Source organism: Coturnix japonica, chromosome 5 (genome assembly GCF_001577835.2).
Source record: "Coturnix japonica isolate 7356 chromosome 5, Coturnix japonica 2.1, whole genome shotgun sequence".
In the NCBI taxonomy this organism is placed as follows: Eukaryota; Metazoa; Chordata; class Aves; order Galliformes; family Phasianidae; genus Coturnix; species Coturnix japonica.
The window spans coordinates 108,215-121,070 of record NC_029520.1 but is presented as its reverse complement, the minus strand read 5'-3'; the positions used below and the strand labels follow the sequence as shown (position 1 = coordinate 121,070).

Genomic DNA, 12,856 nt, shown 5'->3' with positions numbered 1-12,856 from the left:
AAAAATCATGAAGCACTTCACACTCCTCCCACCTGCAACCTCTTCTCAGCTGCACTGTGTTTTTTTTTGTCTGATGGGTGCAGGTGAAGATAGACAAAGACCTTGCATCTAGGTCTCTAGTGGCACAAGTCTGGGTAAGCAAGAATGATTTGGAAACAGAATGTGATACCTACACACAGTGACTTCTGGCAAATAAATTGAACTACACAATCCCAGCTCTCATTTTAAAGATTGTTTGCATGGATTGTCTCAATACAAAGGGCACAACTTGACTAGTAGAGGCAGTATACTGACTAACACAACATAACTACTCTGACTGTACCTACACAAATGCTGCTGTCACAAGCACAGTGGGCAGGGAGTCATTCAAGCAGCTCCAGACCCAGAGAAATAAACAAAAGCTCAAGGGAATCCTGTTTCACCCCCACTGTAACCCTCAGTACCAAATCTGTGTCCTCCAAAGTCAGCCAGCTGCTAAGACTGAGCCTGGCACCATTTCTTCACATACTCATCACAGCACAGTGTTCCATGCACTCTATTATGTACTGTCCATTTTCTCATAGTTAGCTGAGGAATTTAAGACTGATGTTGCTGATGGTGGTTCTGACAAAGTTTGCTAAAGCTAACTTATTCCTCCACCTTGACAGCAGTAATGTTTTGAGGTAGTGTTCCTTGCCCTAAAACTACATATCCTACCCGTGCTGCATATACATACCCAACAGTAGGTACACCACCAAACAGCACAAAATCTTCAATCAGTACAGCTTTATACTCAAAACAGTAAACCTTAACTGACTTACTGTAGTAAGAGAGATGGCAGCTTAGCAGTAAACACATTGGAGAGACTAGGTTTGACTTCTGGAAAAAGCCAGATGGTCAAGCATTTTGTAGAATATTTGGCAATGTCTGCCTGCATTATTAGGCAAAAAAAATCCCAAACAAGCCAGATGTTGCCTCAGAGTAGTAGTAACATTTGCCAGGTACCTGCTCGAACTGTGATCACATACAGCCAATTCAATTCTCCCATTTTAAGCCCAAGCAGACTAGTAACAATAGGATAAGTGAGATGGAAGATGCTTTTTTCTGTTTTCTCAACAGTGTGGACAGGGCACAGTCCTTTTGGCTTGACAGAGCACAGATCCAGTGACCAGTATCACATTGCCTGTGACATGGAGTCAGACTAGAAATCAGGCCACAGCCACCCACTGCTCTGTGCTCCAACACTTACTTTATACCCAGGCCATCGGAGCTCCTGAAGATGAGGGGGTCTCTCAGGCCACCTCTCTGGATGTATTCAACTGTGAAGTCTGGTGAGGAGAGAAAAGGAAGGTGTTAGGTGAGACTCCTACAGAGGATTATATAAAAACAGAAGTTAGACAGGATCTCTAGTTCAACCTTGCTCCCTGCAGACTAGCTTCAGACTCTACTTGGGCTGCTCCTCAAATCTCGGTGGCACAGCTGTCCATTGAAAGAGTTTTGCCATTCCCATGCTCCCACAGAACTCCTTTGTGTCAGCTCTGTAAGCAGCATGGTGTGTGCTGCTGACAGCTCTTAGGCAACCGCTTGGGAGGGAGGGGGAGTTGCTCCATAGGCTGGGCTAGACAGGGAAACAGCATGGGCTTGCTTCTGGTCCTCGCTTTCCTAAGAAACTCACAGCCAAGTGGGACCTCCTCCCTCATGGTAAATCCTCACGAGGGCTTATACTGATTGTGTGATGAAAGGACATCCTACTGATCTGTGCACGTGGTAGAAGACAGCACGGAGATCCCATGTACTCTCAGCTGAGCATCTAGCAGACATGTGGCTGCAATTCCAGGTGCTGTCCCAGGCAAACCCAGCTCCTGGTTGCCACGTGTACTAGCAAGCCTGCAGAGCTGCAGGCTGGAACATCTCTCTCCAGAGTGAGCTTACTTCATGCCACTTCCCATACATACTCCGTTATCAGTTCCCTGGCTTAAGGACTTGGAAAGCTTGAAGCAAACTTTTATTGATAAGGCCCATGTTGCCAGCAAGCTGCTTGGGGACTGCTGCAGGACTTGCAAGGGAGCAAGCAAACATTCCTGCCTCCTCTGCTCCACATGGGTTACAAAAGCAGTTTACAGGAGAGGAAAGCACAGAACTAGTGTGAACAGCAGTCAGTTTCCTCGGCTTTAGTGGAAAACAAAAATCAGCAAAGCATAGGACATTGGAAAGGGATTTGATTATCACTACAACTGCCCTTCACGCTGGCAGTCAGGAAGGCTCAGTGTGTAGTCAGATGCAGAAAACACATCCAGCTGTGATCACTGTCAGCTTTCTCTTAAAAGCTTGGAGAAAAGGTCACCTCACACACCACACTGCAGTGGAGAAGAGGAAAACCACAGTAGCTGTCTGGTTACAGACGGCAACAGCACAAGCCATAGCCAGAGCACAAACCTTTGCCTTCCATGAAGATGACGAAGGTAGAATTAAACTTGTTGGTAGAGAGCTTTTCCTCAAGGTCAAATGTCCTCTTCCCTTCAATTTCATCATCAGATATGCCATCATCCTCGTAACGCCGCCGCATTGTGCCACGCTGCGGAGAGAACAGGCCAAGAAGTGAGAGTTATGTCCCAGAAGGAACACCCAGCTCTCAGCTGTCCCCCCTCCACCCAGCAGCAAGCAGTCTCTGTGAACCCACACATCCTTGCTCCCAGAGAGGAGACTGCATGCCACTATGCTTTATGCTATCCCCCAGGCCTCCTGCCCAGCAAACACTGCTGGTATCAATTTTCAGCAGATATGCTGAAATCCAATCCGGCAACCTGGGTCCTGGACCCCAAACACACCATCAGATTTGCTCCCCCTACAACTAACACATTTGTGTATGGCAGACTGCACAGCAGACAGGCTATCTGCTCCCATTGAGCACTAACACCAGCAAGGGATAAGGAGAGACAGCTTGGTGTAACTGGGACAAAGGAAGAAGAATCAGTTTCCCATCCTTTTTACAGGTACACCAATATTTTTCTGCACAGCATTTGTGAACTTAAACTCCTGCTAGAATGCCAAAGTGACAAAGGAAGGAGTTTATGCTGCAAAATGCTCTCAAGTTTTCATCTTTGGTTACAATTAGGCGCATAAGTTTGATTTGTGAGGAACAACCTTCTTCTCAGAAGGTCTCGTAAGTACATCTGTACCGGATTCCTAACAGACATCCTCTCCTAGCATGGCTGGATCTGGAAGAAATTACTGTCCCCAGCTGCTAGCCACTCCTCCAGAGACTGGCTGCGTTCTGGCAGAGTCATCGTGGGAATGCTCCCTAATTCCCCTCAGATAACTGCCAGCCTGCTCTGTGTTCACCAGGCTGGCTTCCCCTAGTTAGAGATGCTCTTAGCAGCAGCCAGCCAGGGATGGATGGGGAGGTGAAAGAGCAGCAGCCCTCACCTTGAAGTAAGCCATGGGGCCACAGACCCAGCAGCCCACTGTCCCAGCTGGGGACACCTCTGATGCTGAGGGGCAAGAGTGCACCTCTGGTGTCCTAATCCCTGTGTGTCTCCTGTCACAGTTTCATCTCTCTCCTTTCCAGTCTCCTGGAGAAGAGCAGGGCACCTCTCTGGCTCTGTCCTTCCACCATCCCAGGGGCTGCCTCACATGTCACAGAACCTGAGCGAGCACCTGGGGGGAGCTTTCTCTCCTCCCTGCAGTACCCCAGTCTCACCCTACCATTTCCAAAACAGATCCATTCCAAGCTGCCAGCCCCCACCAAGGCATTAATTTTGCTGTGTTCCCAAAATCCATCCCATAGACAAAAGCCCATGGGATGCCAGGCTCATTAGAAGACATGCAGAATGGAGTGGTTGTGTCCTGAGGCCCCTGGCTCCCACCTGTTTAGGATCAGGTGAGCAGAGGACTAGGCTGCACCATCTACACTTACAGCAGGCTGGCTTGGGGGAAAACAGACTAGATACATCCAACCTTGTCCTTTAACTTGTGTACATGCTCCCATACTGCAAGCGTAACACCTAAGGAAGGGGACTGTCTCCTCCAGCCACACCATTCTAACATTCCAGTCTAACTCTCAAGCTGCTACCACCACAGCATCAGCTGAACGATCCCCTCAGCTTGGGTTGTTCTTATGGGCAGGAAAGGGCCCAGCTTCTCAGATCTATAGAACAGCATCCCAGGCACTGCCGAGGACCCAGAAGAACCACCACAATACAAATGGCTCCCATCAGTTACACAATGCCACTCAAGTGCAGGATGCTTCAGTGCTTTCATGCCATTATTGTCTTGGCAGGGTGGGGAAAAACAACATTTCAGTGCACGCGGAGGACAGGGAGAAGGCTTGTGCACTCCCAAGCACACATTTTGGGAGAGAAAGTATCTACCAGGACTGTGGGCAGATTGCTGCAGCTGGGTACTCCTCTGCTGGAGCCTGCAGCTTCTCCACAGCTCTTCCTACCCATTGCCAACCAACAGCTCTGCCAGGGACATGGCACTTCCACACCAAGACCACCAGGCATCTGAAAACCGCCTCTATGAGAATCTCTGGTGTCCCAAAGGAAGACTAGCTGCGGCAGAGCAATGTGAGTCAGGCACATTATGCATCCCTACGGGACAACCACAGTGCTCAGCACCAAGCAGTGAGACTCAAATACTGCTTTTTTAACTCTGTGATATGTGTTAGGATGCAGCCATTTTTCATCCTGAGTCTTCCTAAGAACTGACCAGCAGCCCAGAGCAGGATGCAGACAGGGTCAAAAGAAAGGCAGTTTTTGGTCACCCTTCAAAAGCAGCCAGCAATTCTCAGCCATGCTAGCTGTCTTTCACCACTGCTTTCTGGCCCTCCTGGGTACCATTTGCTTAATGTAGGAAATGGGAAGCATAATATGAATCCTGCAGGCAGCTGCAGTGCCATCCCTTCTGTTCTGACCCTCCTGCTCCACGGCACTGAGAAGCACCTCCACAGCATTGGGATGTCCCTTGGACACACCCCTCCACCGCAGCAGCCAGTGAGGGAACAGAAGACTGCTCTCCCATGAGCTTTTTCTTGAGAGAATAAAATGAGTACAAGGTCACACTTGAAAACAGAACAAGCCATTCTTAAGCTGAAAGAGCCTCCTGCACTTAGAAAGTAAAACCAACAGCACTTTAGTGACTTCCTGTCCTGTGCACTGCCACCCTCTCCTTGACACCCCAGCATCTCCGGTCCTTAGGATACCTCTTTCTCCATCAGACCTGACCACCCCTCACTCTCCCTCCCTCTATTGCTGTATTTCCAGGGCAGCTTGCTGCATGTAAGTCTCCCTCACATGTCACTGATGTGGACAACATGGGCAGGTTCCATGCTTGTGTCCGAGCCCCTCATGCCAAACACTGCTTGGACACTACACTGAGCTCCACTATTCACAAAAGCCACCCCAAAGGCCACGTGGAACCTTTCACATCAGGGAGAAGGGCACTGCGTAGCCCCCTCCTCCCCCCCATCACCTCCCAAGTTTCTCAAGACCTGCAAAGGTGACCTGGTGCATCCCAGGCTGCACTTTCCTGCTCCCAGCAGCAGACTCAGGACCAGACTGAAGTCCAGGCAGAGCTGGAGCTCTTCCAGACTTTGCAGCTCCAGGAGGGATTCCCATCACAAGCAGAGCTGGTAGCCTTTCAGCATGAGCAGGGAGAGAGCTTTGGTTTGCATTTTTGGGTTACAAAATTGGATATACACAAGGAGTAACTGAGGAATTGGAGCAAGGCTTAAAGGCAGAAGAGGGGCACAGGGAACAGAGTCTGGCAGCTGCACCACACGCTTGCCAACCACAGGGCAGAATGTGCTAGATCAGATCACAGATGGGCACGTCTGGCAACAGTCCCAAGGAGTTAGCACTGCTTTAGTAAGGGATGTAGCTTCTCCAGTCTCCTGCCACCCACTTTATGTGCACGACCTTCCCAAATGGCTTTAATGGGACGGCCACAACGCCTCGGTACCAACACAGACCCTGTTTCCATGCCATAAGTGAGGAAGCTCAGAAAAGACAATCAAGTCATCCTCCATGCTACCTTCCAGGACTGAAAACCAATCTTTTGAGCACTACATACTGTTAAAAAGCAGACACACACACACACAAAAAGTTAAGCTTTGTTATTTCCCAACTAAACGGAGCAAATCTGTTTAGGTTACCTCTCACCCTTTCCACATCAGACAAAATTCAAGGGAAAAAAATACTGTATACAGCTCTTCCCCTGCCAAGACTTCCCCAGCACACATGCTACAGTCAGGTAGATGAGCATTATCGGCTTTGTGACCCGTTTTGCATTGTCTGGGAAGGCAAAAAACAGAACAAGATAGGCCAAACTTCTCCAAAAAGGCAGGTCTGAAAGTGATACATGCTTCCCCCTATATCCTCCAGACCCACATTGCACCACACTGCTGAGCTTTGTATCAGGCAGCTCAGGTTTCCCAGCAGGGAAGAGCTAACCCTGTGGGATTCCTATGGACCTGGCCCAGCTCTGTAGCAGCCCCACTGCCAGATCTGACCAACCGCACCCATGAAACAAGGCTGGACTGCTTGGGCACACGGTTTGTAGCACAGCTCCTGCTACTCTAATGTGGTCTTCTAAACAGACAAGCCAAGGATGCCTGCAAAGAAGGAAACCAACCCAGGGATGAACACAATCAGCATGTCCATCTACCAAAAAGGAGATGTCCTCCTTCCTCCACATGGTCGTAACAGCATCACATGCTCCTTCTGCCTCATTAGAAGTCTAGTGTTTGCCCCTTCCTTATTCCAAATGGGGCTCAGTGACACATGGAAATAGCATTCTACAGCAAGTTAGAGACACACAGACAGCTTAACCCTATAGGATAGCACACTGCCAGCCTGCTTCCTTCCCTTCTGGCTGCCCCAGCTACATCCCAAAGCCACAGCTGCAGTATGCAAGAGAGCAAGGGGGAACGAAGACTCTCAGAATGCAACAGCACAGGCCACACTCTTCAATGGTATTTTTAAAAATTATTATTATTTTTTAAATAGGCATCTCTGCTTTCTCATCCTTCCCCAGCACCTCTCTTATCTTCCTCTCCGAGTTTTGCAGTGCTGTCTCACTCCTTCCTCAGCCCACAGGCTTTTATAATTAGTGAGGAGACTAGGCAAAGAAGGGAGCAATGTCAGAAGGGTCCACCCCTGATGGGTATCTCTCTCAAAGGGAGAACACACCTCATCGGTTGGGATCTGCTTCTCCAGATAACAGCCCTGGCAAGAAACGACCTGATCCCTCTTACTGATCCCTCCTACTGCACAGCTCCTCCTCTCCCAAAGCCCTCAGGACCTCAAGACGCAGCCGCACAGTGCTGTCCCCTGACAGCTCACACCGCTCACTACCAGCACTGTTTCTACAGCAACTGAGACGCACAAACACAGACCCACTGAACAGAGCAGAGTAAAAGCCAGCTCCTCTCCCCCATCACTATGTCTCCCCCTGCTTCTCAGATCCACAGGACCCTTCTCAAGTGATGGCAGAAGGGCAGCAAGACAGGCACAGGAGCAACTACCTTGTTGCTTTCTGAGCAGACCACCCAGCACTGCCCCAAGTGAATCAGTGCTCCCCAGAAACCAACCAGTTTGGGTTGCTCATGATGTAATTAACCGGCAATAAAGATACACTGGGGGTATGTGGATAGCTCTATCTTGTTAGCCCTGAGAAAACCTGCTGCTTGTTAACAGGAGGCACTGGTGCAATTTGCAAGTTCTACCTCACAACTGCAGCTTTCAGGATGCTCACAAGGTGTGCTCAGACTCGGAACAGCAAGAAGTCAGCAGAGCTGCTCACCTCCTGCATCCCTCCCTGTCAATACAGAACACCCCATTGGATTCAGGGCCATGTTCTCCCTGGGACTGTGAAGCTCCTCCAGTATCTAAATGCTCACTGGAATTTCCAGAGCTTCCCAGAAGCTGCCTGCTTCTGCCAAAGAGCCAAACTCTCCCTTCTCAGTCCCTACGTCTGGCCCAGAACAAATCTGAACAGAGTTCCTAAATTATTCAGGGCTCAATTATTCTACCTGGGTCACTGGGAAAGACTCATTCATAGTGTCTTCAGCTTGAGGCAGAGGCATGCTGGAGATTAATCATCTGATCAGCCTAGGCCCAGACCAGACTGGGAAACAGAGGTGTGCCCAGCAGCGAGCAATGTTTGGCCAAGACTAGCTTTTGCACCAGGCTCTGGCAGACCAATCCTTCAGGCAATGGGAAGGTATCCATGCTTCAGCACCTGCAGCTCTTGCACTCACCCAGGACACATACTCTTCCTTGCCACCTCACTGGGCACAAGCAGCGAGACCACTTCCCATACCCTCCCAACCTTCCTCTCACAGCCCTGGGGCAATGCCCACATGAGAAGGGCTAGAGCTTCATCACTGATCTGTTTGACAAATGAGCCTTCCCAATCCATGGCTGCATCCTGCACTTCGCTTCACCCCTCCCACCCCCAGTTGGTACCACCAGCACAGACAACTTGGAAACCACAGAATGAGAGTCAGCCTTGTTGCCACCACGCACAGACAGCCTTGTTGCCCACGCCAGCATAATGGCAGCACACCACTGCAGCAGTGTCCCAAGTCCCATCCCTACCACCCACCAGTTGATGGCTCCACACAGAGTTCATACGAACTACCATCCAGGGTAGCACAGATAGTGACAATTAAGGACAGGTCCGTGAACTGCTGCTTCCAGGAGAGGCCTCAGGTTCTAGCTGTTAGGGACAGGCCTTCTCTCTAATCTCACAAAAAGCTCCCATCGGAGGGCAGAGCAATGCTAAGGCAGGACATGGGCTGCTCCAAGTGATGGGCACAGTGTTCCCTGGCATGCTCCAGCACCTGCAGTAAGTAGCTCAGCTCTCACCCGCCAACAGCCCATTCCCCTTCATCTGTGTCACCAGTCTTCAGTGGCTGCCATGAAGTGCCACCAAGCAGCCACAGATAGGCACCAGGGCCTCGGCAGCACACAGCTTCGTGCCAGAGCCCAGTGCTGGAGGGTGTGGCTGCACTGTAGGCTCTCTCCAGCAGCCAAGCTGGTTGAGGAGGTTCCTACCCCACCCAGTCTCCCTGCTGCAGGCTGCCACCTCTCCAGCCTCGCCAGGTTTGCTAGAGGTGGGGGCCAGCCATCTGGATGAGCCGTCCTCCTGATGACTTTTATCTAAGGTGTGATCCCGCATCCCATGAAGCAGCGTTCAGCTCCCAGACATCAGCCTCTAAGGCAAATGCAGATGGAGGCTCTGCCAGGCCGCTGTCCTACCTGGAACCATGCCTGAGATAACAACTGCTGACCTGGCAACGTTATAGACCCCAGCAGGCAGGACTGGTCCTTGGGGTGGTGGCCATCTCCCAGCCTCTTCACCACTGATCAACTATTCTGATTCAGGATGCTTGCCTGGTGGGACTACTATCACACTTGGATGTAGTTTTAAGAGCATATTTATTCCTTTGTTGCTGTCAGTCACACACAAGACAAACACTGTTCACAGCAGCACAGGTGTGTACTGCACTACCATCCACCTCCTCCCCCCATCTAAGAGTATTAATGCAGACACATGGAAACCAACTCACAAGATCAGTGCATACGTTAAGAGTACGATATTCAAATAAACCATAAGAGTTGGATAAAGAGCTGAGAGAACGCATCCAAGAAAAGAAAACCAAACACCTCTGCAAGGTCCTCCAACATGGAAGCTTCATCAAAGCACAGCAAGCAGGAGGCGCCCACAAAGAGCAAAGCACAAACTAAACCTCACCTCAAACACTGGGGCCATGCCTCCTCTGGGCTGCAGGCCAGCAGGGACAGCACAAGGCCACTGAGCGGAGGTGAGCCTCATTCTCTGCTTGCTGCCCATGTGCCTTCCCAAGCCCTTTGAACACGCAGCTCGACAGCGTGCAGCCACTGATCCAGCTTAGTGTGTTCTGCTGGAGTTCAGGCCAGGTACACTCAGACAGCAGCTCTTCCTGCAGTTTCTATCTGTGAGCTCACAATCACTTATTTAAACCAGTACTCCTGGTAGCTAGTACCATCCAACAGCCTTGTTTTTGACCTGCTGTTTTGAGTTACTTAAGCAGGGCCAATGCATAGCTACAATCATAGTTTAATCAAAACCCAAAGCCCTTTCCCAAAGGAAGCTGATGCTGGCTACAGGTGGTTGCCCTCAGCACCTTGAGCTACTTGCCGCAGAAAGAAACAAGGGTAACAGGATAAGGCAGGACAACAGCTTTTAGCAGCATTACCAAATTAAAGCCACAAAAGGAACCAAAAAGATTCAGCTTCAAAAGGAGCAAGCCTCTAGCAAAGCAGGTCTGCAGACAATCCACAGGTGCCTGCGCACCATCCTCTCTCCACATGGGCTGAAAAAACTGCCTCTGTCCTCACTCAGCGGCCTTCTGTCCCAGCACCTGTGGTCAGGCACACAGCAGCAGAGAAGCAACAATGCCTTGTATCCGAGGACAGAGCTTAACGCAGAGTGCTGCAGTGCCTCATGCTGAGTGGTGTCAGAGCATTAAAGGATAAGGATTTAACTTCATAGACAGCACCTTGAAGGAGAGAATGCATGTGCTGCGGTGACTCACAGACAAACCCTATCACAGCCTCAGCTATCACAGAGCTGGTGCTTGAGCTTCCTATAGGGAACTGCCTCAAAACAACATGAGATCAACTTGCTGGCATGGAGCAACAGCCCCTTGCATTGCAACCACAAGCCAAGTTTTAGAACAACTCCATATGAACACAAACACCAGGAGATACCTGTACAAGCACAAGCAAATCAGAGCTCAAAGCCAAAGCTGGTTTTCTCCAATTTTGCAGAACACTCAAATCAAGTCCATGATGACATATACATTACGGCAGCTTCCCAAGCTGTTATGAACATTCAGAAGAAACCTGCTGCACCAGAAGCTACACAGCCACTCATGCTGTATTTCCACACAGCCCCTTCCAGGACATTGTGCCCCAGTGCCATCCCCCAGCTGCCCTCTCGCAGAGCTCAGCAGACAAGTGCCCTCCAGCAGAACAAAACCCACAGAGGATGCCTCCAGCACCCGCAGCCATCCATCACAACGCTTGTTTGGTTGTTTAAACATATTGCCCATAAAAGCCTTTTCATCCTTCAGCTGAGCAGAACCAATAATTTGATTGGTAAGGGCCAATACTGACTAATCTTTGGCTGTAACGGATCCTTTCTTCCTCGGGCTCCATCTCCGACTCTTCTGAAGAAAGCGAGAAGGACACTCCAGGGCTGCTGTCGTCGTCCTCTTCCTCCTTGGAAACCAGAGGGAAACATTGAGGCAGGGCACAGGGCCACACAGCATCCACCTCCCTCCTTCCTGAACAGGAGCACAGCAATGAGCCCACCCCAACTCTAACACTTCATCTCTAACTTCAGGCATGACTTTGTAGGCTGTTCTGTAAGACAGCGGGTCCGTAATGCAGTGGGTCCTACTGGCACCATCGCCGAGGACAAGACCGGGTGCCTGCTGCTAATCACCCACAGGCACCGAGGGAGCCGCCAGGTGCCCACAAAACAGGGCTGCGTGTTAAAGCAGCAGCTCCTCCGCGGGACACGGCCACCGTCTCGGGGGCATCCCAGGCCAGGAACGGAGCAGCACCGAGCCCTCCGCGCAGCCCCCGCGCCGCAGCTCCGGCCCGGAGGAGTCCCACGCTCAGACCCCGATCAACGTGACGCGGCGGCGTCAGGCAGCACCTCCACCTCCGCTTTTAAAGCGGCAGAAAGCCCACAGCCCCCCGCAGCTGCTCGGGAAGAGAAGCGCGGACCCCCGAGCCGTCCCCGCTCTTCGCTCGGTCCCCGCTCCCCACGGCCCGCGGCTGTCACCCCCCGGAGCTGTCACCGCCTCCCGCCGCCCCCCAAACTTTCGGCCCCCGGACCCCCCGCCGCCGGTGGCTCACCAGGTCCCTCCTGCGCCTTTGTCCTCTCCTGCCGCCGGCAAGGCACGAACACAGCAGACGGAGGAAAAACCCCCAGGTCAGGCTCCGAGCGCCGTGTGTCCCCCGCCGCCGGCGCCGCCCCCCCCGGCCCCGCCGCCCCCCGTGCCCCCGCTGACAGCCCCGCCAGCCACCGGCCCACAGCCGCTCCGCGGGCCCCGCACCCGGCCCGCTCCGGCCCGGCGCCTCCTCGTCCTCCGCCGCCCCCTCCTCGTCCTCCGCACCGCCCTCCGAGCCCTCTTCCCGATCCCCGCCGCCCGCTCCCTCCCGTCAGCCGCCCGCCCGCTCCCCGCCCGGGACGCGCTTCCCCTCCTCACACAGGAGCCGCCGCCGCCATTTTGAACCCGTCAGAGCCTCACATACACACTGCCTCGGCCGCCGCACTGCGCCTGCGCCGCCCCGCGCCCCTTCCCATTCCGCCCCCCTCCGTCGGGGGACGACGTGCGCATGCGCCACACCGTGCCCGGCTCCTCCGGCCCCGCCCCGCCGGAGAGAAGGGGGAGAGCGCGCATGCGCGCGTCCGCGGGCGCCTCACTGGCCGCTTCTCCGGGACGGCGCGCTGGCCACGCCCCCTCGTGGGCACGGCTCCGCGCATGCGCGCAGGAAAATTCTCTCTTCGGGTGAGCGCGCTCCCGCGGGCGGCTGTGCGCGCGCCGGGCTGTGTGCGTGCGGGAGTGCACACACGTGGAGTGTCATTCATGCACGGGTGGGCGCCTGCTCTGAACGCCGTGCGTGCACGCACACACGTGTGAACACACGCTGCCATGCTGGAATTGCACTTAAAAAGGTCCGAACGGGGGGCTGGGTTCCTCTCAGGTGGTTTTCACGTAACAAGCACCATCCCACCCCACTTCCATCTCACCCTCATCCCGTCCCTGTATCACCTCAGCCTCTGTCTCCATCCCATCCCATCCCATCCCATCCCA

At 52.7% G+C, this 12,856-nt stretch overlaps 1 protein-coding gene across 2 annotated transcripts in view; it reads right to left on the bottom strand.

Annotated features, from left to right (window-relative positions):
* The window catches only part of KDM2A (lysine demethylase 2A), a 31,942-nt gene extending 19,587 nt beyond the window's left edge, over positions 1-12,355 (bottom strand). For both annotated transcript variants that reach the window (XM_015863157.1, XM_015863158.1), the window contains exons 1-5: positions 12,248-12,355; positions 11,895-11,922; positions 11,145-11,249; positions 2,416-2,554; positions 1,229-1,307 (exon numbers count right to left, since the gene is read on the bottom strand). In XM_015863157.1, coding sequence (XP_015718643.1) covers positions 1,229-1,307; positions 2,416-2,554; positions 11,145-11,249; positions 11,895-11,922; positions 12,248-12,267 — 371 coding nt within the window. In that variant the 5' untranslated portion in view covers positions 12,268-12,355. The remainder of the gene's footprint in view (positions 1-1,228; positions 1,308-2,415; positions 2,555-11,144; positions 11,250-11,894; positions 11,923-12,247) is intronic.
* Between the last annotated feature and the right edge of the window lie 501 nt (positions 12,356-12,856).